The sequence below is a fragment of the Bos grunniens genome, chromosome 15 (genome assembly GCF_055505025.1).
Source record: "Bos grunniens cultivar Pamir isolate PY7600 chromosome 15, Bosgru_T2T1.0, whole genome shotgun sequence".
In the NCBI taxonomy this organism is placed as follows: domain Eukaryota; kingdom Metazoa; phylum Chordata; class Mammalia; order Artiodactyla; family Bovidae; genus Bos; species Bos grunniens.
In genome coordinates this window covers 67,603,464-67,629,646 of record NC_141179.1, presented here as the reverse complement: position 1 = coordinate 67,629,646, position 26,183 = coordinate 67,603,464, and the positions used below count along the sequence as shown (strand labels likewise).

At 39.5% G+C, this 26,183-nt stretch overlaps 1 protein-coding gene across 17 annotated transcripts in view; it reads right to left on the bottom strand.

The window, feature by feature from the left end:
- Nucleotides 1–1,563: 1,563 nt before the first annotated feature.
- The window catches only part of IFTAP (intraflagellar transport associated protein), a 65,874-nt gene continuing 41,254 nt past the window's right edge, over nt 1,564–26,183 (bottom strand). For 11 of the 17 annotated variants that reach the window (XM_086341175.1, XM_086341181.1, XM_086341174.1 and 8 more), the window contains 5 exons: nt 24,586–24,740; nt 23,312–23,383; nt 21,888–21,954; nt 10,708–10,850; nt 1,564–1,810 (listed from right to left, as the gene is read on the bottom strand). In XM_086341175.1, coding sequence (XP_086197301.1) covers nt 1,652–1,810; nt 10,708–10,850; nt 21,888–21,954; nt 23,312–23,383; nt 24,586–24,740 — 596 coding nt within the window. In that variant the 3' untranslated portion in view covers nt 1,564–1,651. The remainder of the gene's footprint in view (nt 1,811–10,707; nt 10,851–21,887; nt 21,955–23,311; nt 23,384–24,585; nt 24,741–26,183) is intronic. The other 6 variants (XM_086341187.1, XM_086341186.1, XM_086341191.1 and 3 more) reach the window with 1 other exon arrangement.

Here is a 26,183-nt window from a genome sequence, read left to right as displayed (position 1 = left end):
TAATAAACCATAATGGGAAAAAAATAGGAATAAAATACATACAGAGGAAAAAAGGCTAAGTACATTTGATTTGTTACTGATTCCTTCAATAACAAAAATCACTTCATATATACTATCCCCCTTCTGTGCCCTCACCCCCTTTTTATCCTCCCTTTAAAGCATTCATGGGTATTGTACACAATTGGCACTTCATAATAGTTTTTACATTCGCTGGTTGCCTTCTCTATGTCTTGCCTTCTCAAATTATATTTCAAACTTCTGGAGATAGAGATCATTCCTTGTACTTTGTAACTATCCTTATACATGGTTGAATGGTAGTAACAAAGTACAAGAATTTAATATATGACATATAATCAATTTTCAGATGCTTTCCTTTTCAGTAAAGTCTTTCCCAGTCAATTCTCGAAGCCCAGCCTCTCAGCACTCACATCCATATCACTGTCTCTGGATACCTGGCACCTGGGACCTACCACATGACCAGTTCTTCTCCGGGCTTTGCATGCTCAATTGCCCTTCCTCCCCAAGTAGGTAGGGTGAAATTTCCAGTCAATGTCACAATACCCTCATTACCTTCTTGCAGTGCTCTCACCAGATAGACCCTTCTGTAGGTGCTGCTTCCTGTTCCCATTTGCCACCTCCATCTCCCCCTATCAGCCATGGATACAGCCAAGTGACAGAAGAGAATTCTGTAAGGATAGAGGCTCCCCTGGTGGCTCAACTGGTAAAGAATCTGTCTGCAATGCAGTAGACTGCCTGCAATGCAGGGGACCAGGTTTCATCCCTGGATCAGGAAGATCCCCTGGAGAAGGAAATGGCAACCCACTCCAGTATTCCTGCCTGGAAAATTCCATGGACGGAGGAGTCTGGCATCCATGGGATTGCAAGAGTTGGACACGACTGAGCGACTAAACCACATAAACCATAGAGAGCAGTTTGGTTTTGTTAGACGCATCGCCTGGGCTTCCCTGGTAGCTCACCTGGTAGAGAATCCATCTGCAATGCAGAAAACCCCAGTTCCATTCCTGGATCAGGATGATCCGCTGGAGAAGGGATAGGTTACACACTCTAGTATTCTTGGGCTTCCCTGGTGGCTCAGATGGTAATGAATCTGCCTGCAATGTGAGAGACCTGGGTTCAATCCCTGGGTTGGGAAGATTCCCTGGAGAAGGGAACGGCTGCTACCCACTCCAGTATTCTGGCCTGGAGAATTCCATGGACTGTATAGCCCATGGGTCACAAAGAGTTGAACACAATTGAGCTATTTTCACTTTCACTTTTCAGACGCATCGCCCTACTGAAAAGGTTGGTGGTATGGGCATGCTCAGTTGTATCCGATTCTTTGTAACCCCGTGGATTGTAGCCCCCCAGACTCCTGTCCATAGGATTTCCCAGGCCAGAATACTGGAGTGCCGTTCCCTTGTCTAGGGCATCTTCCCGACCGAGGGATTGAACCCACATCTGCTGCGTCTACTTGCATTGATAGGCAAATTCTTTACCACTGCGCCACCAGGGAAGTCCACTGACAAATAACCCTATAAATCAATGCACACACATACATTTACATAAAGGGGATTACAACAGGTTTCTCTTTTAATTTCATGTTGCTTGAATAAGAACAAAATAAAAATAAATGTAAAGAGGTCTGGGTGGATCAGTCATGGGGGTCCTCTAAGTCTGCGCTCTTTGTCTTCTGCTTGGATAGCTCTTTGATGGCATTCATCTCTGCAGGAGTGAACTTGGGGGTTAGCACCACCGCATCGTAATCGAATTCTTCATCAAGCGAGAAGGGCTGAACTTCGTCTCCAACGATCTATAAAAGGTAATGGAGGAGGAAAATCATATATAATCATTGTAAATGAAGATAAAGCTGAAAACATAAACTCCCTATTAATATTTAATTAAACTTTTTTTAGACTTCAGCACTCTCAGCTGATTAAGCTGTTTTTAAGTAAAGGAATAAATTCAATTATTCAATTTGACCTAATTTAGGCCTTTTAATATGCCCCATTTGTACCATCCTGCATTGGAATGAATATCATTAGCTAATTCCACCCACGGCAAGAATCAGAAAGTCTCTCTTGCACACATTCAATACATTTTTACCATTTGTAGCATAAGGGCTACATGCATATGGAAAAAAAACTAAGTTTGCTGTTGTTCAGAGGCTAAGTCCTATCTGACTCAGGGTCTTTTCCAATGAGTTGGCTCTTCACATCAGGTGGCCAAAGTATCTGAGCTTCAGTTTCAGCATCAGTCCTTCCAGTGAGTATTCAGGGTTGATTTCCCTTAGGACAGACGGGTTTGATATCCTTGCAGTCCAAGGGAATCTCAAGAATTTTCTCCAACACCACAATTTGAAAGCCTCAGTTCTTCAATGTTCTTCAGTGTTATGGTCCAACTCTCACATCCATACATAACTACTGGAAAAACCATAGCTTTGACTCTATTCAGACCTTTGTTGGCAAAATGATGTCCCTGCTTTTTAAGAGTTATATTCAAATGTAAAATAAACCCTAAGATTTTGTTTAATCTTAAAGACATTTTTATTTTTAGTATTTACTAAAAAAGACTTGTATCAAAAAAACATTCATTTTTGAAGATAAAAATACTCTATGCTTAACATACTTCTTCAGATAGTACTTGGGCCAATAACAGCAGGAATTAAAACACAGTGTCCCCCTTAAATTAAAAAGTCTAGGATCCTTTCTTCCCACCAAGCATTTTAAAATATTACAGAATTTATATGCAACTCAGAGTAGCTGCAAAAAGAAATAATAATTTTGTACCTGCTTATTCATAATCAGTGAATTTTAAAGACTTCCTAAAGGAAGGTAGTTTAAAAAGTGTATTTTCCAATAAACAAAAGAGAATGCTTTAAATCTCATTGTATTACCCGTTAGAAAGCCTCTCCAAAATCAAATGGCGTGTGATACTATGAGATCACCCAGTACTTCTTTGTAGCTCTATATTATGTATGATGATGCTGAAATAATTGAAAACTATGGCTTATGCAAGAGTAAAAAAAATGCCCTGAAGCTATAATCAGCTTTAAATATTCTTGCATGGAAAATTATCTCATCGAGTGGCTTTTGCAATGTTCTTGAAAATGGAGCATCTCACTCAGAAGCTGTGTGCTGTTTTCAAAGATGCGAAGGAAAAAAAAAACATGAAAAGTAGGTATCACCTATCTGTTTAGCAAGTTGCATTCTGTAGTTGGGTATGCGGTGCTAATAGCAAACACCCAGCCATCTATCATCCTTTCTTAGTAAAACCAGCAAGAGAACAAATTTCAGAGACTTGTTCATTTCCTCTTTATTAGAAAGTGTCTGTGCTTTCCTGACAACGGTAATGATGGAACCTGTCATTGAATGAGTTCCCATCACACGCCAGCCCGAGTACTAGGAACTTTGTGGGAATTAGCAGTAATCTTCAAACAACCCATTTTACAAAGCTCTAAGAGGTTAAGTAACTTATCAAGGCTGTACAATTAGTAAGGTAGAGAAGCAAGATTTGAATCCCAGGTGATCTGTAGATAAAGCTGCCACCTTCTCAACAAAAAACACCAGCAAAGATCAACCTTGAAGTTTCACTAAGCCAATCACGTCTCTTTGGGAGAAAAGATCTTTTCTAAACAAGCTAAAAAATTCTCCCAGTCTACCATAAAAAATGCACTCAAGGATCCACATAATACCGTGACGGTCTTTAAAGGAGCAAGTGTATACAGGAATCAAATCAGTCTGCTGAGTGGCATCTGTTCATTCTGGTCACTTTCTGAAAATTAAATTTCTCATCGCCAGTGGGGTAATAGGGCTAAGACCAGCTCAAGTGAAGAAACGTGTACACAATGACATAAAACGCTCACTTCCTGAACAGAAGCAGCCTTACCATCTCCAACTCCGGCAGTGAGCACTGAGGCCTGCAAGCCTGGTCCTGGCAGACAACAAGGAGGAGTCCCCTCTCTGCCAGCTTCTGTCTGATGGGATTCTTGCTGCCCTGTAGCCTGGTTAAAGGCCTGCCATCCACATGTCCACCAAGATTCCAGCTGCCCACTGCACTAGGACTTTGAACCCTGTCCTGAGGCCCCTAAGACCTGCCCAGACTTCACCAGCCACTCTCAATAGATGCAGTCACTCTGCCTTCACCTACCTGGAAAGCGGGTGCAAATTCAACAAATCTCTTTGCTGAGCTAAAATCTCAGCAAGATCATCCTTCTCGAACTCGTTCACACCACATGAACAGCCCTCACTTGCCCACCTCCCTCCCCTCTACATGTCCACTCCATAAACAGCTATTGAACGTTAAATGTGAACTGGATACTGAGAACACATAAAGATGAAGAAAAGGAAAATCTGTGTCCACGAGGTTTTGTAACTTCAAGGAGAAGAGAGAAGTAAGGGAATGACTTCCTGATCATGCTCCATGCTCCCCAACAGAGGGATGCAAAAGGGCTACACAAGCATGGAGGGCGAAGTGCTGAGCTTAGCTTACTTCCAACTGAGCACGGCCACTCTCCAGAAAATCCTACTCAACTCCCCACTCAACACCCTAGTCATGACCCACCTTGTACCAGCAACCCAGACAGAGCAAGGCTGGTGTGTTGAATTTCTAGACTCTCTTGACAACAGCTGACTCCCACAGTCAAAGTTAGTCCTTTCTCCCAGGTACGGCCCAACCCATCACCCTCTTACCACTCTTCCTTCCCAAGAGACCCAAGACACCTTTTGGCCACAATATCCAACATTATGGAACTGGAGATATAGAAATTAATCTTTAAGTGGAAAGTTTTTATTTTCCGTAAGTTATTTCTCATACACTTAAATTTTTCTCTATTATAGAGCACAATTTCCTTCATCAGCTATTTGGTATTAACTTAAATGATGCCAAGTTTTTAGCTAGCCAATAAATATACAATGCCAATGCAAGAATTATTCATTTATAGTACACTTAAAAACATAACAGTATACTTAAAAATATAAATGTCTTCATTAGAAACTCAGTTATTAACAGCAGTTCTTGTTAGATTAATTCCTTTAGGCAATCAGTTAAATACTGACGTATATAATAAAAGAAACCAAGGGTGATAATAATTTCTTATTTACAATGCCAAAATATGATACTCAAGACATTTTAAAACTGTTTGGGTGTATTACTGTCACTCTGTACTGCAAGGTGGCCAGTACATCTCAGGATCAAAATATCAGAGGAATAGTCTCCTGCAATCATTCAGATATATTCCATTCTTTCCACGGATGTTTATTAAAATCTAGGTGTTGCGCTGGGTGCTGAGGATACAAAGCTGCAGACTTGTATGAAATCACAGAGAAATGATTTAGATACATATATGAACAATCATAGTAAAATGTAGTAAGTATACATGGTATAGTTAGGAGGGAATAGGAAAGAGAAAGAAAGCCTAACCCAGCCTAGATTAGAAGGCATTGGGAAGGAATCAGGGGAGGCTTCCTGGAAGAGGTGCTATCTAAGCAGAATCTTCAAAGGTAATATTATTTAACAAGGTGAGGGAAAATGATCTGAGGACAAACGCAGGTCTCATGAGCAGAGGAGGCCAAGTAAGAAAGACACAGAATTTCATGTATGTAGATCTACAAGTAGGTCAGTGCTGTCAAAGCAGAAAATGTCAGGTAGAGAGCAGCAGAAGACGAGGACAGTGCCAGATCACGACAGGCCAAGTAAGAAAGACACAGAATTTCATGTATGTAGATCTACAAGTAGGTCAGTGCTGTCAAAGCAGAAAATGTCAGGTAGAGAGCAGCAGAAGACGAGGACAGCGCCAGATCACGACAGGTCTTGTATGCTGCTTTTCCCAGAGATGATGAAAAGTCGCTGAAGGATTTTTTTTGAAAACAGGTAGATACCTGGTCATCTATGCATTTCAAATAAATTCCTTCCTTCATTCAAATGCTAACTGAGACAAGTGCTGGGGACGCAGGTGTGGTGCAGAGAACAGGATGCCCTGCCCTCCTTGAGGGTACATCGAGATAAGTCACTTTGAAGATGGAACAAAGGGTAGGCTTGGAGTCAGGAGTCAGCTGAAGCAGTCCAGACAAGAGACAATGAGCACAGGGCACTGAGAGCAGACGGTTGAAAATTTTAGAAAAGCTGGCAGCACTTGCTGGCTAATTTGGATATGGGAAGGGACAAAGGACAGAATGCAGGGATGGAAGAAGATAAAGATAAGTTCAGTATTTAACATGCTGATTTGAATGTACCTTAAGGAATCCAGATAGAATTGTCAACAGGCAGCTGAACACACAAAACTGGAGCTCAGCAAAAGGTCTGAACCTACAGAAATACAGATTTGGAGACAGAAGTACAAAGGGGAGTCACCTAGAGACAAAAACGGATCCATGTGTGCAAGTGGGAAGAGCTGTAGGTTTAGCATGGAACCCTGAGGAACACCAGCTCCTAAGGGGAGCATGGCAGGAAACCCCCAAAGGAAGCAGGGCAAGAACACCCACAGAAATACACACAGGGAGAGCCAGGAAGAGAAAACCAGTGGACTGTGAATGTCAGGCAAGATCAGTGGTGAAAACTGCAGTAGAGAGATCCATTAAAGACAGAAAAGTGTCCACTGGCATTTGGCAATAATAAAGTGCTCAGTAGCTTTATTCTGAATCTATCCAGGCAAATGATCAGCACAAGGACATTTTGCAATGAACTGAATGAGGAATGAGGGGAAAGGAAGCAGAGACGACCAGGGGAGCTAGATCTAACGGTTTCTGAAGTCTACATGGAAAGTGAGAAAAAAGGACAATAGCCAAGAGGGGTCCAAGGTAAAGGGGAGGATATTTTTCCTTAGTTTTCTTTCATTTTGTTAAGAATGGGAGAGACTTGGACGTGTTTACATGTTGAGGGGAATGAACCAATAGAAAAGGAAAAAGAGAATGACCCTCACCATCTTATTATACCAGAAAGTCACTCCTGGTAGCTAGTAAAGGTTTTTTTTTTTTTTTTTGCTCATTCAGTATTTACTACGTCTTCTACAGGCATAGCACTGAACTCAGCACTAGTTCTGACTTTTTTGCATTTCAATTAAGTAACCTCCTTATAGAGACACACACGAGTGAATGTAGAGCCTTCTAAGACAAGGGGCATACATGTAATTCAAAGTGTACCCTGATGTACCCTGCAGTTTAGAAGACTTCGCTCTGATCTTCAAAATGACAGCTTTTCAGCCACAGTAAAGCTGCAGTTCTATTTATGCATTTCAGCTGTTGGCTACTGTGGCACACTTTGGGAATTCTCTTCTTTCAAGTTGGGTTCATTTTCGGGTTCTAAGCTCTAAGGCGCCGAGGTTTTTAGATTGCAAACTGAACTTCTGATTTATTTCAAAGGGCAGAATTTGTGCGATGGGACACCAAATCCCCTGCTACTAAACAGAAAACAACTGTGAATTAAGTTATTAACTTGTTATTTTTGCCTAAGGAGCTGAGAGAAATATACGGATTTCAGGTGTCTAATTTCAAATCTAATTGAAATCTTTTTGTAGCCTCCCAGGGAATAGAATTTTTACACTATTAGAAAACTGCTGGTTTTCTTAAAATTGTTTCTGTGACTTATTCTAAGACGGGCACTGTTACAGGAAGAATCATTTTCATTCACAGAACCACACAGGCAAATTAAAGAAAATAAAACTAATGCTCAAATCAATAATAGCAGCATTTAGCTATAGGCTGTCTTGCACAGTAATATGGTAACTCAACTGTCTCTACAGGTGAAAAAGTTGAGAGTCCTATTTTGAATTGGAAAAACAGGCCATCTCCCATTAAAATATTACAAAAGTTTCTTCAATGACCTCTTCTGTACTTTGGGAAGTAGGAAAGGAACTCATAATTTTTCATCTTCTTAATGTGAATTCTTTTTGCTCTATAAAGCTATTCAGAACTTCCAAAATTCATCAAAATAGAGTGACCACGGCAAGAAATTATTCACAAAGGGAAAGTGGAAGGTTCTTGAAAAAGGTTTGACTGTTAAAGGGGAAATGCACATGTATAAAAGCAGTGATAAAATTAGCAAAAAAAATTAAATGGGTTCAGTTCATATCAAGAAGTTATAGATTCTTATTAGGCAATTAAGAGGAAGTCAGGACATCCAGGATACATTTTCATCTTTTGAGACTGACATCACAGAAAGCAACCGCCGTCTCTAGCCCAAAATGGCCCCTTGGTAGGTCCTCACAGGACACATGTGCTGGAATTTGGTGATTATGTTCTTTTTCTTGCACTGCATACTTTAGAATAAGATTAATACTATTAAACCAAGGCAGAGGTGGTGCGGTACTGTGATTCTAGACAGTCCTGAAATGTTTCTCTAACAAATAGTGTCTAGAAATTAAAATCCCACCCACAATATTACTCTGAATATTTAAAGAAACACCAAAAATTATTCATCTATGTCTCATTGTCAGACTTTATTTTTTTGGGCTCCAAAATCACTGCAAAAGGTGACTGCAGCCATGAAATTAAAAGACGCTTAGTCCTTGGAAGAAAAGTTATGACCAACCTAGATAGCATATTGAAAAGCAGAGACATTACTTTGCCAACAAAGTCAAGGCTATGGTTTTTCCAGTGGTCATGTATGGATGTGAGAGTTGGACTGTGAAGAAAGCTGAGGGCCGAAGAACTGATGCTTTTGAACTGTGGTGTTGGAGAAGACTCTTGAGAGTCCCTTGGACTGCAAGGAGATCCAACCAGTCCATTCTGAAGGAGATCGGCCCTGGGATTTCTTTGGAAGGAATGATGCTGAAGCTGAAACTCCGGTACTTTGGCCACCTCATGCAAAGAGTTGACTCATTGGAAAAGACTCTGATGCTGGGAGGGATTGGGGGCAGGAGGAGAGGGGGATGACAGAGGATGAGATGGCTGGATGGCATCACTGACTCGATGGACGTGAGTCTGGGTGAACTCCGGGAGTTGGTGATGGACAGGGAGGCCTGGGGTGCTACGATTCATGGGGTCACAAAGAGTGGGACACGACAGAGCGACTGAACTGAACTGACTGATGTGTCATTAGTTTGCCAGCACAAAAATTGTTCCTATCATTTTGATTTGAACATTTAAAAATTTTCACATTTTCTGAGAAGAAACTTATACTTGTTTTAAAGATACAATCATATACAGGCTTTTAACTAGCATTTTGCTGGCTATATGGGAGATCATAGAAGTCATTCATTTTTTTAAACCCATCAACTAAAGCCATTTTGTAACAATTTCTATAATGGCATGAGGTGCCACTGACCATTGGCTGGCCCAATAATTTGTATGGTCACAACTGAAGTCAAGAACATGAACAAGTCTTTAAAAGAAGCTGATTCTTGCTAGCAATCACCTTGCAATTTTAGCTTCTTAATACTCAGAGAAAGCTCTGTAATTCAAAAAGACACTGAAAAGTGGCTGTCTCAACCCCATGGACTGTAGCCCACCAGGCTCCTTTGTCCATGGGATTCTCCAGGCAAGAATACTGGAGTGGGTTGCAATTTCCTTCTACAAGTAACCTATTTGGGGGTTCAATATAAGTCTGCAAGCCTCCTAGATAGACTTTTCTGATGTCAGTGAACAAAAGTTCTATTAGCAAAGGGCAAAAATTGAAATGTGTGGATTACTTCTGATTGAATGACTGCTTCCATAACAGAGTATCTTCAGGTGACAAGACTAGTACCTGAACAATTACATAATCAGGAAACACTCTAGTATTTTTATTTGGAATCAATAATAAAGAGCCCTTAACAAATTCTTGTACCTGATCCCCTTTTATGCTAGCGTAAAAAAGGTGATAAAGGTCACTAGCCAGCGCCATCAGCAGCCTCGGTTGGTGCGTGTGATTAAGTAGATAAAGATGAGCTGGAAAGGATAGTAAAAGATGAGTCTCCCTGTTGTGTATCAGGGAGAATTAACACGTGGCAGACTCCATTCTCCCACGCTGGAGGAGCACATGGCTAGATGACATTTCTCAACTTCCCCGGTGACCAGATAGGAACATGGGACTAGTCGGTTGCCCACGGAGAGCGAGCAGAAATGAAGCGCCTACGTCCTCAGCCTTGGGGAAATGTGCTATCCCCATCCTCTCATCCCCGGCCCCTCCAGGTAGGACAGTGACCTGACCTGAAACACGCACATGAAGACAATGTCCTGAGGGGCAGTGAGATCCAGAGAGAAGGAACCTGGTGGGCCCCAATGACTGAAAACAGAACCACCACTTGCCCACTTTAAAGGCTCTCTATAGACTGTTACGGGAGAGAAATACACTTCTGTCTCCTTTCAGCCATTGAATTATTGTCAGGGTTCCCTACTATAGCAGCCTGGCCTTACCCTAACTAATGCAAAATATTTATAGAAACTTGGAAACAATAATAAAAAGAAAAGAGGCTGGTACAGACAAAAAGAGGTAAGAAATCTGTCCATCCTATCTGCGGATTAGTCCCCAGGTAGCACCGTCCCGCAGCACGGCAAACATCATGACATAAAAATAGCTTCTGAGTAAAAATATAATTGCTCTCTGTGTGTTCAAAAGGGATTATACACATTAGAGAGAGATGACAGGGAGAGGGACCCAATTAAGCAACCTGAATTCTACATTTTCCCAAACCTGAGAAAAATACAGGCACACATGGGTATGGTGGCATTTCTCTGAAAGGACCAGTTAGAGAATTGAGGCAATTTCAAAAGGCCTGAATTCCCTGAGAAGTACCTCTTTGCTTTGTTTATCTGCTGCTTTCACGGTGGGTCGGGGCTTCATTCCAGGGGTGACAGTCTGGACGGCCACAGAAGGAATGTAAGAGGGAACACTCAAGCTCACTTCCTGCTCCACTTGTCCTGGAAGCAGCAGCACATCTGTTGAACACAAAATACATCACTCGATCCCTTCACCAAGTCCACAATTGACCTAAACCATCAAGAAGCCTACGGTAGTCAAAAGAATGAGCAAATATACTCAAGTAAAGTAGGCCCGTTTCACAACACCTGTTCTCACTGGGGAACTTGACTCAAGGGTGTCTCCCTTCTAGAAAATAAAAGCTGCTGCTGCATTAGTTTTCCTCTGATTGTTGCTATGTTAACAACCCATCCAAAAGGTCTGGGAGAAGTATTGTCTGGGGAACAGCTTGTTCATGCCTTTCAACCCAACTTCTACTTCTATAGGAAACTAAGTCCAGAAGATGCTACTTTTGTCTCATTTTGCCATATTTTCCTAAGGGGGGAAAGAGAAAGAAAATGGAGTGCTGATTTCATCCTGTAACAATATGGCAATATTTCAAAACAACATATTAAAAAACAATGATGCCAGAAGGGAGGAACTTTCACTTGCAGCAGAAAAATGAAATAATCCGTCATACTCAGAATGCAGGGCCTCATTTCCAACACTTGCAAACAACAATGTGCTCTGTGTTTCCAGCTTGTTTAGCACAACAGCAAGAATTCAAAAGCCAATCCTGGTTTTCTGATCAATCCATTAGAAGTAGATGTGTTCCTTTATTTTTTTTTTTGCACATGTGGCAGAATCATTGATGCATCATGGACAAACAATGATCTTCCACAGCTCTCTTTGAAGACAGAGAAACAAATAGAAGCCCAAAAGGATAGCTCCTTGGCCTGTTTCTGCAGGACCAGAAGGGCTGCTGGAGCCAGCCAGTAACTTGCAGCTGGCGCAGGATGCTGCGGCCTGATACTCAATGATGATCCTAATTAAGACATTAATTAAGTTCTCAGTGGAAGTGATTAATTAACAACAGGCATGCCTTGGCTGTTGCCAATGGCAGCATATATGAGGAGATAACTGAGCAGGTACTGCTATTCAAAAACGGAAACAGATTTGAAATACATCTCTCTCCACTGCAGATACCACCTGGAAGCTTAAGAATTTTGTAATCATGTCTTTTTTGATCCCTGAGTGAGGAAGATCCCCTGGAGGAGGAAATGGCAACCCACTCCAGTACTTTTGCCTGGAAAATCCCAGGGACAGAGGAGCCTGGCAGGCTACAGTCCATGGGGTTGCACAGAGTCGGACACAAGTTAGGGACTGAGCATGCATGCATGACTATGATTAATTACTGAAATCGTAGAATGTGACCTGATTAATTAGGGGAAATAAAAACAATAATACTAGCCAGCCTTTTACATGCATTAACTCAGCTAATCCTCTCAACAACTCTATTATTTCCTGTTTTACAGGCAAGGAGCTCTAACACCCAGAATCACCGCACTCAAGGCGCCACAGCTGCAGCCTGGCTGCAGAGCCCTGTTCTAAACCCAAGACGTCACATCAGAAACTGATTTTTAAGAAAGCAGTTTCATCACTTATGTTATTTATATCCACCAGATTCGTATCTCCAAACTCAGGGCCAAGAAATGTCACTATGATAAGCATGTTAACACGATTAGTCAGCAGTCAGTGTGTTCACGTGTTTTATAACCAGAGAAGTAATACTTTTAAATACTCAATAAGGCTGGTGGAAAGACTGGCTTTCCCTTTATGAGTCCAAAGCTAAACTCCTTCACTAGTTAGGGGCCAGCCAACAACAGAGGCAAGGAGAGTAAGGGTCAAGCCTCTTAATATGAAAAACCAATATCTACCAGACCCACTGGCTGCCAGAGCAAACATCACTTCAAATGTGAAATCAAAATCAATTCTGCTTTCCAAGCTATTTAAGATCCGACTGACAATATTGTGCACCAAGGAGGATAACTCTGCCATTCCTTTGCTGAAATTCTTCACATCCCTCATATATTTGCAAAGAAGGTTGGATTTTCAGCAATAATGGTTTCCTTCCTAAAAAGCCCACTGCCATGGGAACAGTTCTTTCAGACTCAGTATCTACCACATTCCACATTCCTGTCATTTGTTTCTCCAGGGTAAAAGGAAAACGCACAAACTTGCATAGTTGTTGGAGTCTAACACAGCACCTTATGTGTAGTAAATTCAACGCATACTTGCAGAAAGGGAATGGATTTCCTGTATCTCAACTTTTAAATTGAACAGCACGTATAAGTCTACCTATCCATAGAATATTGGAATGATACAAAATATGTAAAGTCCTTATCCTCGCAAGCTAAGTTTTTTTTACAGGGATATGATTTTTACACATAAAATCACAGAACAGTCAACACAAAACCTGAACTGCTTTACCTCTAAATAGGACAGATTTATAAAATGGTGAAACCCTTATGGACACGAACAGTCTGATAATAAGTAAGTTATAAAGAAAGCTACCTTGTCCTTTACCCATTTTATAGTCACTGATGGGGCATTTATATATTCATTCTCTGAGAGGGAACAGGATTGTATTCATTGATGATGAGGAATGGAATTTCTGGAGATCTCTAAAGCTTTTTAGACTGAAATCTGATCTCTAAGACACTTTTGCTGCTGTTGTTTAGTCACTGACTCACGTCCACTCTTTGTAGCCTATGGACTGCAGCACCAGGCTTCCTTGTCCTTTACTATTTCCCACAGCTTACTCAATCCAGGCTTACTGTTTCTACAACAACTAGTTTTTTCTTAACTATGGATAAATACCACCTTCTTGACTGATGGGCTTTGTCGAGTTAAGGCAACTCTCAAAAAGGAATCTTCATGTTGGATGGCAAGCCTGGTTGAAAGCATTTCAATCTCTTTCTCAACTACATAATAAGAATGCTCAATGTTTATAAAGTATCTGTTTCTGCCATCTGCCTTCCTATATTTAACTGATGACCAGCAAGTCAAAGGTAATACATTTAAAAGTAAGCAATCAAAAAAAAAAAAAAAGGTAATCTGATGTCTGATAATCTCGACAACAATAATACTTAATCTGCCTATCATATTTATAAGATCAACCAATTCATTCCTTTGTTGACATGTAGAAATAGCCAAAATTTCCTGAAATTTTGGGCACTCCTCAAGACCAAAAAGGATACACATAAGAAATGGACTGAGGCCTCTTATGCATATGGATTACAGCTATGATAGTTTATGTCAGAGTTTCTTGTTATTAAAAATTTTTGAAGACGCAAAGAGCTTTTTTTGTGGGAGTTATATCTAACAATATTCACCATATTAGAAACTGAATTTTCAAATATTTGACTTCAAATTATTAAAATAATACAATCATTATTAAAATAAATACTTTTATTTTAAAAAGATATTTTCCAAAAGCAAAGATAATAGAAGAGAAGCATTGTTTTACATTTGCTGAATCTTTTAAGTTCTTGTCTCAAGTAGAAGAAAGCTGGATTCTATATTTGCTTCTGCATTCAATTTTTGGAACATGCTGTTTCACATGATGAAAATGAAGAAATTCTAGTCTCACACGATATATATGTTGGAAAGGGGAAGAGTACTTTAATACTCCTTTTATACAGTTGGGCATAGTCTTTGATACACACTGGATCTTGACAAATGATATTGGTTTTAAAAATATTTTCAATGTGCAACGTGAAACCCTTTCAGTGAAGTTTTCATGCTCTTATGTTTAAAATTCATTGGTCTGCCCTTTATCATAAATGAATTGTTCTCCTGTGCATGATTTTGGAACACCATAAATCGGTTATTTGGAAACTGGTGGTTCACCCTGTTATGCAGATCTGTCAAATGTTGACATATTTCATTATGTAATATAAAAGTCACATTAGTTAACATTACCAATTTTGTCAAAAAAGCCTTTAAATATTGAGAAGCTGTCAAGCTCACAGTACTGGATATAAGTTTTCCAAAAATCCAATTTTCACTTGATCCATTGCCAACTTTATCACTGGCAATGAAGAGTATCAGTTGTTTGTCTTGAAAAGACAGCTTCACTTCCTTCACTTTTGAGAACTACACTTTGTCAGTCACCCTTTCAAGTAAAAATGTTGATCCATGAAAAAAAAAAAAAAAAAAGTAACTCAGCACACCACTCAACAGCACAAGCGTTTTTCATGAAAAAGTGTGTTTCCTTTTTTCCATGAAAAAATGCTCATGTATTTCATGCACATGTGAAATACAACTGTTGTCCTTCAGTATGCAGCAGAAGTGCTTTACACACACAAAACGTTAAAAAGAGGTATACTCAGGGATCAAGATTCAATAAAATTAATAACTTTTACTACTTCCCTGGTGGCTCAGACGGTAAAGAATCTGCCTGCAATGTGGAAGACACGGGTTAGATCCCTGCGTCAGGACGATACTCTGGAGAAGGCAATGGCAACCCACTCCAGTATTCTTGCCTGGAGAATTTCACAGACAGAGGAGCCTGGGGGCTACAGTCCACTGGGTCACAAAGAATTGGACGTGACTGAGCACACCCCACACAAACACCATTTCATCAAAGACATTTTCGATGGAAACTGGCATTTGTTTTAACTACAAATTCATGACAGTGAAGATAACAATGACGACTAGCATAGTTTGGTGCTTCTACCTTGATTCACACTAAGGTACTAGTATCTTTACCCACCATTGCTTTTGCAACATCAGTGTAAACGTCAACGTATTTGACCTTCAGACCCTGGGGTTTCCAAAGGAGCTCCCAGACCACATTTAATATCTGACCCTCATCAGATAGTCTGAACCTCACACCAAGAACACCAGCATAGCTGGAAAAAAGATAAAAATTAACTAGTTAAAGTCACTGGAATGCTACCAGGGAAGCCCAGAACTTGAGGGGCTAAGATCCTGGAGAGAAGGAAAGTACTGAATGTGAGTCTAAGATTCTAAGCTGTTTTTCAACATATGGCATCTAGTGATTTGTAAGCAGAGGCTAAAAAACCAAGAAGAAGAAATAGGCTAAGAGGCTGAGAAGCTTAGCAGAACTACCAACAGATTCACAGTGCTATGAGGATAAAAACAGAGCTCAGGATTTCCAAAAAGAAAGGGCTGTAATTTACCCTGAAGGGCTACACCCTAGAAGTAAGCGAGAACTAGAAGTAGAGCAGCCCTCATAAAGCCTGAGGTGGTGGCTCAGATGGTAAAGAATATGCCTGCAATGTAGGAGATCCAGGTTCAATCCCTGGGTTGGGAAGATCCTCTAGTGTAGGAAATGGCACTCCAGTATTCTTCCCCAGAGAATGACATGTATTCTCCAGTATTCTTGCCACTCCAGTGTTCTTGCCCAGAGAATGCCATGAACAAAGGAGCCTGAAGGGCTACAGTCCATGGGGTCGCAGAGTCAGACAGGAATTAGCGACTAACACTTTTACTTTCTTTCATAAAACCTGAAACTCAGTCACCAAATCAGCTCAATCCCATATTGGGTTAAGATGACCTAAATGCTAGCAGAGAATGTTGAAGTTTCTCTAAATACAGATTAAGGTAACATCATCCAGAGCTTCTGTAATATTTTATATACAGTATTCAGCACTCAAACAAAAATTACCAGGTATACAAAGACACTGGATCAAAAGGGAAAATTAATGATACACACGGACCCACGGAACATCTCAGTTATTGGAATTATGAGACAAGAACTTTAAAATAACCAATTAATACATTCCAATAAATATATTACAAGATGGAGAATTTTGGCAGGGAACTGAATTTTTTAAAAATAGATACTCCAGATCTCTTGACAACTATAACAGAAATACTGATGGCTTTAACATCATATTTGGTACAAGATTACTGAATTGGAACACAGTAGAAAATATTCTAGCTGAAGAAAGAAAGGAAATAGAAAATGATGGAAATGCAGGAAAGAGCTTGGAGAGATGTGGGACATGGTGAAAAGGTCTGGGCACAGGTATTATTTGAAGACATAATAGCTGAGACTTTCCCAACATTTACAAGAATCTACAAACCCCAAGCAGAATAAATACAAAGTAAACAATGCCAAGGCACAATGAAATTACTGAAAAACAAAGAGAAAATCATAGAAGTAAGCAAATGAGGTAAAAAACATATTGATATTACCTTCAAATGTACAACAATCAGATTGACATTTGGTTTTTCTACAGTTTTCAATAGAGGAACAATTAACACCACAACAAAACAGAATAACACCTTTAAAATGCTGAAGAAAATAATTATATATATATTCTGGGTAGAATTCTCTACCCAGAAAAAACAGGAGGCCATGAAACAATAATATTTGATTGATCCAAAAATAGGCAAAAAATGAGTGAAGAAAAGAACATATAACTGGCAGAACAAGTGGAAAACAAGAGAGTAAGATAAGAGATTTAAAGTCAAATATATCAGCAATGTATTAAATATAAATGGATTAGACACTCTAAAAGACAAAGCTGTGTGTGTGTGTGTGTGTGTGTCTAGACGCACATGAATAAATCATACGCCACTTTCAAGAGACACATTAACCAACACCCACTTCAAGAAAAAAACTGCAAGGTAAAAGTGGAAATATAAAAGGAGGCAGAAGACTAGTACTGCCATCCAAGGCGCTGGGGAAGAAGCTGGGGAGGATCAGGGAAGACTTACTTACGGCTGGAGCTGGCATTTGACAGTGATAATAAATCATATCCCCCTCCCTTTAAATATAGAAATAGAGGAAAATACATTCAGGAGTCAAAATAATGGGGATCAAAATATGAGCTTTATAAATAATGAAGCTGATTTTGAAAATGGAGCTTGTCTTGCAGTCACAATTGGACCTCTTATTTATCGAGCTTTCCTCCCAAGTCTAGACCTCAGACTATCCCACCTGAGAGGAAGTCCACACAGATGACACGAATCCAGCCAGGTAAAAGGAGAACCTCTTCACATCCCTGTAGCTCTTGGAGTAGGCACTCAAGAGTGATACCTCCAGAACTGTCTAGAGCTGGTTCTCAGCTTCAATAGCATATTAGAGTCACCTGGGGAGCTTTAAACCCTGCCAGTGCCCAGGACACACACCAGGCTACTGGGAAAGGATCCCCAAAGGCAGGATGCAGGTATTGTCTTTTTTTTTGAAAGCTTCTCAAGTGATTCTAATGTATCTCAGGTTGAAAACCACCGGGTGAGGCAGACCTGGGCCCCATGTAAAGTATGTCTGCAGTAAGAAAGGCGGTGTGAGCACAGAAGAGAGGACATACACCTTCCACACAGCATGACCCAAAGGAAGCAAAGGCCTCATCCATGTACATCCAGTGTTTTCCCCTGATCTCTCCAATTAGATAAAACCTTTCTTTTTTCCTACGGGAGAAATAAACATAGGAACTGTTGAAAGGGGGTAATTATCATGCCAATTCTGTTCTCAGGAATGGAGTGGAAGCATTTATCTTTGTGGTTGACATTGCTTTCAAACTGGAGTTTAATAGATGGATAAGTCTGCACATAAAAAATAATTGGAGGAATAGAGACAGAAACATTTTGAAGCTAGGATTTTTTTCCTTCTCAACGTTTTTAGTGATCTTCTAAGCAATGAAAGGATGATTTTAACAGTCTCAAGTATAAAGTAAATGAAATGCCTAAACTCTGAAGGGCTGAAATATGCCATCCTCTCCTAGCTCGGGACCTTTACATATGCTGTTCTTATCCTGTTCCTATACTCTCCTGTCCAGCCCTCACCTAGTTAATAATTACTCATCCTTTAGATCTCAAGCTCTCTGCTCTTTATCTGATCCACAGAAAAATTAAATTCCCCTACAATGTGCTCTCATAAGATCTAGAGCAACTTATAATTATATATTTGTGATTATCTGGTTAATGTCCAATTCTTCCAATAAACTATGAATTTTTGTAAGGACAGGAACCAGATATGTTTTATTTTTTATTTTATTCCCAGATCCAGTCACGGTTGTTAAACACTTATTGAATAAAAGCCAGGTAATTCACAGGGTACATAAAGCTGCTTTAAGTTGCAGATAAGGAAAATTTTAAAGAAAAAAAAAAAAAAAAGAGGGAGAGGGAGAGAAACTGATACCTTCATTAAAACTGGAAGTACTGGAAAGCTTGAAAATGAAAATCAAATAAGGCTGCCAATCTTCAAGCAGGATCAGTTGCCCATTTTAATTCAGTGAAATCAATCACAACATAAGTACATATACTGGTCAAGAAACGTGTATAATACAGTATAATTCTGAATACCAGACCTCAAAACGGTCTCTTTGACCTTCTGCACTCATCCAGAGAACAGGCTGGGCCAACTGAGGGGCGGAAATAAAGACAATCAGAAGATTCTTTCTACTCTAAAGGGCAAACCAATTGTTGAGTCTTCTGTGATCCCGTGGACTATTTAGCCTGCCAGGCTCCTCTGTCCATGGGATTTCCCAGGCAAGGATTTCCCAGGCAAGAATACCGGAGTGGGTTGCCATTTCCTTCTCCAGGGAATCTTCTCAACTCAAACCAAACCGGAGTTTCCTGCGTTGGCAGGCGGATTCTTTACCACTAAGCCACCAGGGAGGCCCCTATAATAATTAATACCTATTCCAAATAATAATCTTTCTGGATATGCATGACAGTAAGTAACCAGGGTAATTATCTTGTCTCAAAGGAGGAAAAAAAAAAAGTTAATTTAATGTCAAATAAACACAGGGCACCACACTCTGTGACCAAGGTTTCCTGGGACAACTGGTCAATAGTACATCACTGGGTTGGCTTCTTGGAAAAAGTGTGTCCACCCGGGCTGCTGAAACAACAAGCTAAATCCCAGGGCGGCATCAAAGGCCTGAATCTTGGAGAATATTTATGAAAATGAAGAAGGTGAACAAATAAAGTCCATGGTAGAAAAACAATAGGCAACTCACTTCCTTGTTGCCCCAGGCAAATCTGTTGTTTAAACAATAAAGACAGAATCTAATCAGTAAGCCTCTCAGCTGCCAAAATTATACAAGCAACTTGCTTATTTAAAATGTCACATTTCCCATCTGATATATTTACCTTCTGCTCACATTCCTGAAGTGTAATACAAATTAGACCCAAAGATAAAACCCACTTTGGCAAATTTCTTGTGTGTGTGTGTGTGTGTGTGTGTGTGTGTTTTCTTTCAGATGACCCAGATTGTACATTATAAAAACGGTGAAGCTTGGTGGTCTTTTCAGTAATTGGGATAGATCCCTGAAGCCTTGGTTGCTTTTTAGCCTTGACTTTTCACATTATTTTACACCTCAGAAGGTCTTGACTAGCCAATCCAAGTCCACTGAGACTTGGTTCAGCCTCAGGAAGCTTTTATACACAAATGAAAAACTACCTGTTCTCAAATTTCTGGAAAAATCATACTAGTAAGATGTTTTTATGCAATCCTTTAAACAAAAGAAACAGACCTAATAGTAATAATAAATAATTTAAAAAATGTTTAAAGGAAACAATATAAAAGTAGTGGGAAAAGTAAAGACTAATTTAAAATATTGATACAACCAAAATCAAATTCACTGGCTATGCAGGATTATGTCGGTATACTTTCTAATTACTGGCAAGAAAAGGAACCATCACAGAAACGCTCCACCTGTACACTGCTGTGCCCGCCTGTGAAATTAACTTTATGTTGCAAATATATACATGCCAATTCCAAGCGCCAACTCCAAGTACCTACTCCAAGTGCTACCCACAGAAGAACTGTATCAGAATCCCCTGGGGGAGTGGTTAATAATACAGATCACTAGGTGTCACAAAAGACCTTCTGAATTAAACTCTTTTTTGGGAACAAGACCCAGGAATCTGCTCCTTTCCCCCAAACTACCCAAAACCCAGAAACAGTGTGCTTGCTCTACAAATGTGGCTCCCTCATAAACCCTTAGCAACACCTTCTAACCCAATCAGAACCCCTAAATTGCTCTTATAAAGAAATTCAGAGCCGCCTAAAACACGGAAGTTAAGAGAACCTCTCCCAGGAGTCTGTGATTCCCTTAGATCCCTCATCTCCCTTAAACCAAGTAAGCAAGGGGGGAAAAAATCTGCAGTTTGCTGGTTAATAGACTGCTTGAGAAACAATCCCTTCAGTGGAGTAGTGTTATGTTTGGAAGCAGAATAAAAATGTTAATTGCTTCCAATTACCAAAGCCTCTCAAATTCAGGGGGAACCAGAGAAGCCAAAGCAGAGGCTTATAGAGACAATTTACAGACAGCAGTCCACAAACCAGCTAGAGCCTGCACTTTAACTCCTGCATGATTACAAGGAAGCCCTCCTCCCCAACAATAATGACCACAATGGCTGTTTATGACCACCTAATGACTGTAAACAACAAACGCCAACAACCAACTCCCCTGTGGAAACTGCCCCATGGAAACATTCAACATTAACGTTGAGATATTCTTGCATATTAAATTAGGAATGAGAGTTTTCAAAACAACTCAAATTTTGAACATATTTCAAAGCTCCTTGGAACAACAAAGGGTACCTATGCTTACACAGAAATGTTAACCAGGAGAGGAAAAAGGCCTCATAAAAGTCATGGACTACATACATGTCAGTGGACAGCAGGCTCTCTCAGCCCAGCCTATGTAGAACAGCCCAGAAAAAAACATTCACAACACAGCTTTAGTTTTAAGTGTTTGGCTTACATATTAATAAATATTTATAAAAGCAAAGATCTGGATTTTATGTTCTTTTGTGTTTATTTTATGACCAACTCTCATAATGTTTATGATCAACTGGTATTTTATGGAGCATTCAAAACTAATCTCAATTTACAGCATGATGCAGAAATTCTAAGAAATAAGAGTTTGACTTAAATGGTTCTACTTGAGACAATTATCCAAAAATCAATCATATGGTAAATGGGAGATGGGAGGAAGAAAATCTTTATTTCTTTTAAGATCAAAGACTTTACAACCTTCAACAAGCTTTGTTTGACCTTTCAGCTGAAATCTTTATTAACAAAAAAAAGACTGCAGGACTCCAGTTTTCTGTATCTTGGGGAAAGGAGAGGTAAGAATTGCACCCTGCGCCCACCCACCCAGAAAAAAAAAAGAGAAAAGCTGTCTAAAGTCTTACGTGTAGTTTCTAGAAAGAGGTCAAGCAGTGTAGGAAGGAAACAGAAAACATACCCTTGCTCAGTTGGGGATTAATCTCTTCATCCAGGTCTAAATCTTCTATATCAAGGAAATTGTCTACCTAGAAAAGGATTAATATCATTTTATGCAAATCTGACCTAGAGAAAAAAAAAATGCAGTTAAGAATCAATGAATCCATTTCTACAACACTCAAGTGAGCAACTGAATCCAATTTTCTCATTAACTTTTGAGTCCCAGCTAGAGTTCTGTGCTTTCCCAGAGACATCTGAAAGCAGCAGTAAATTTAGAAGTTGGCCTGGATTTTGTAGGCACCATAATAAGATCTCTAGACTGAAAGAAAAAATACAGTCTGCGGAGTTTTTGAAAAGTTTTTGTTCCTGATTCTATCCCAGAATATATACCACCATCAAGACAGTCCAAAGCAGTGTCTCCGTCTTTTGTTTTAGTTTTATTGCTTGTGTTTCTCTGGCCAGCGATGGTGGTGGGTCTGTCTGTTCTCATAACGGTGTGCTTTAAACTCCAAAGAGACAGAAGAAACTAAAGAAAGCAGGAGAGAAGGTTCATTCGAGACAGAATCATCCTGCCCCAGGTAACCACAAGAAAGGTGAGCAGGGCAAAAAATCAAGTGTTCTCTTTCGACCGAATAAAACTGAAGATTACTTTAAAGGTAAAAAGCAGAGCAAATGACCTTTACAGACACAATAGCAGCATTTTAATGAAAAACTATTCCACGTGGAATACTGCTTTCCACAGCAAGCTGACAATGAGACATTTTAGATTAACAAAATGTTAACACTTCATACATGAACTGATTCATCTCAGGTGAATATCAAAGAGTGTAAATTAAAACAATGATTTCACCACTGGCAGACCTAGCAAAGGCAGGATGTCGAAATGCCTTTTATGCTTATGATCTAAAACATGTGCATAGCAAAATACCATAAAATTATAAATTTAGATTTCATCATTGGAATTCAAAACACAGCCTAGGTCTTTCTTCCCCACTCTACTTATCAGACCATGGCTTTTACACAGGAATTAAAAATGGTAGCTTCCATGGCTTGTAAGTACATAACTGCAGCTATTTTTTGACATCCAAGTGACAGCAAAAACTTATCTTCCAAATGATGGTTTAGTGCTAAAACTTGAGAATCTGTTATATTGTCATTTCTCTTAATGGTATAAGTTCAGGGGAGTGAGAGTCATGTTTCTCTATTGAAGCACCACTTCCATTTCTAAAGCTTTGAGGAAAAAAGATCCAGAACCCAGCCAACCAAGACAGTTGAAGATAATCAAACATCATTTTTTTTTAATCAAACACCATTAAAAAAAAAAAATCATATGGACAAATTCTGCTGAATTTTCCAAATTTGTATGGGAGAAAGCAAATGAGTCCTGTGAGGTTCTTGTGCTTTTTTGGGGTTTTGGCCATGGAACAAAATTGAATTATGCCTCACCTTCACCTTCCCTGCTCGATTCAGATCACCTTGAAAGGAACTGCCAGCTTTTTGGCCATCATCTATCATTATCTGAAAAACAAGACAAAAACCATTGAAGACAGATTGATGGGAACTTGAAATAACCGAAAATAAAGGAGCTGATCTGTAGCCCTTCAGGCACAAAACTCCCCTTCCGGTTTCTGTTCATTAGCTATGCTTGACAGACCATCACACCTTAGTGACGGCAGATTCAGTAGGTCACAGTGGTAGTCAGGGAACAGGTTTCAGGAGGTCTGACTTCTACTTCTGTCCTCTAGACCCATCTACAGTGCAACTTAGAGTAACATACTTCACCCCGGTTTTCTCATGCGTAAAACAGGAACACTCCCCACCTCATTACCCCAGTTCTCATGCCATCCCAACGAACCTCTGCAGGACAAATCAGAGAACGCTAGTACAACATTTTCAAGTTATTAGGAAAAATATTGTGAAACAATTCTTTGCCTCTCACACGCAGGTTAAAGATTCAACAGAAAATGTAATTCCAACGGCCAGTGATTGCCAACAGACAGGAAATCTTCTAGGAAAAAAAAAAAGTTTTGTCCCTTAATTGTCTCTCTGGAATAAGTTATAGAAGTAAAGAATTACAGGCCTTCACTGTATATAAACACACTTCTAACGTGGAGATGTTTTTCCTTTGCATAAAACCACAATCTCATATATATTCTATCCACCATATCACAGGGAAGACGTGTGAGATATAAAGTAGAAACTCAAATGGCTTAAAAAAAATAGAACAGTTTCCACTAGGATTCCTTGATTGTTAAAAAAACATAGCTAGAAAGAATGTGAATATAGTCTATGAAATCTTGAAGATTAGAAAGAGAGCATCTAACATTTATTTATTGACCAACTCGTGGAAAAACCAAGATAACACATTCTGCTTTAAGTCTGAAGGACTGAATCCAGGACAGTAAAAGAAACTCCATTTACACATAGAATTATAAAAAGGAACTCTTTTATCCTGAACAGAAGATAAGCTAAAATATAGAAATAATTACAAGAAAAATCTGTAGATGGCAGATTCTGATATTATCATAAAAGTTGGCTGTTGAAATCATGAAATGTAATGACGATTTTCAGTAAAGTAATCCAGGGGCTCTCCTTCTAAAATCAGGAGTGTGAGTTACTGATCCAGCAACTGTCCAGTGTTTTTTATGTTCTTACAGTCTCTTGTTTTAAATTCATGATGAATGTTTTTCTCTGCTTCCATAAAGGTGCTATGGTATTACCTGCTCCTCTTCCGAACACTGTGATGAAGTATGAAGAAAGATGGCTTTATTGCTAAGACGGCAATCATTTGGTTCATTTCTCTGAGTAAATTTTATTGAAGTAAAATTGTTTTCTGAAGAATTAGTTCCAAAGGCTTCTCTTTTGGTCACATTATCTGAAATGATAAATTATGTAATATTAGAAAATACCCACCACATCCAGTCTAGTTTATTTTGTGTTTATTGAGAATTTTTCTTCCAAACAGCAACAGAAAACCTTTCAAGGACATCTACAAACTGAATGCTTGAAGCATTAAGTACTCTTAACCTATAAAGTTATTTCTAAAAATGCATAAAAGACAACATTATTTCATTCACTACTCAACAAACATTTAGAGCTTACTATGTATCCAGCATTGTTCTCAGCCTGTGTTAAAAGGTCAGTAAAATACAGTATTTGCAAGACTCTTAGACATTACCTGGAGAAGGCAATGGCGCCACACTCCAGTACTCTTGCCTGGAAAATCCCATGGATGGAGGAGCCTGGTAGGCTGCAGTCCACGGGGTCGCTAAGAGTCAGACACGACTGAGTGACTTCACTTTCACTTTTCACTTTCATGCATTGGAGAAGGAAATGGCAACCCACTCCAGTGTTCTTGCCTGGAGAATCCCAGGGACGGGGGAGCCTGGTGGGCTGCTGTCTATGGGGTTGCACAGAGTCAGACACGACTGAAGCGACTCGGCGGCAGTAGACATTACCCATCTCTTTTTTTTCCCCCTAAATTTGAGGTTTTTGTTTTTGTTTTTTCAGAAAGAAAAACACCAATACAGTATACTAACGCATATATATGGAATTTAGAAAGATGGTAACGACGACCCTATATGCGAGACAGCAAAAGAGACACAGATGTATAGAACAGTCTTTTGGACCCTGTGGGAGAAGGCGAGGGTGGGATGCTTCGAGAGAATAGCATTGAAACATGTATATTATCATATGTGAAACTGATCGCAGTCTAGGTTCGATGCACGAGACAGGGTGCTCAGGGCTGGAACACTGGGATGACCCTGAGGGATGGGATGGGGAGGGAGGTGGGAGGGGGGTTCAGGATGGGGAACACATGTACACCCATGGCTGATTCATGTCAATGTATGGCAAAACCAATATAATATTGTAAAGTAATTCGCCTCCAATTAAATAAATTAAAAAAATAAAAATATGGAAGCAATGTACAGATGATTTTAGAAAATTTGTAAGAGAAAAAATTAAAATTAGAATATCACACATAATCCTACAAGACAGAAACGCTACAAAACAATTTTTTCAGTGACTATTTTTCTCATCTTTCATCTATGCATCCATAAACTTCTAAAACAAAAATGGAACTGTATGGTACATGCCATATTATAAGGCAACTTGGGAATATCTTTTCCATATTATTGCATATTCTTCTGTGTAATTATAGTGACTGTAGAGAATTCCATTGTATATATTTAACATAGTTTAACCAATTCCTATTCTCAATTATTTAAAACTGTAAACAGTAAATACCTTTGTACTAAATCTTTGCACATTCATGATTATGTCCTTAGGATAAGGAAAGAGTCTAAGATTTCATCCT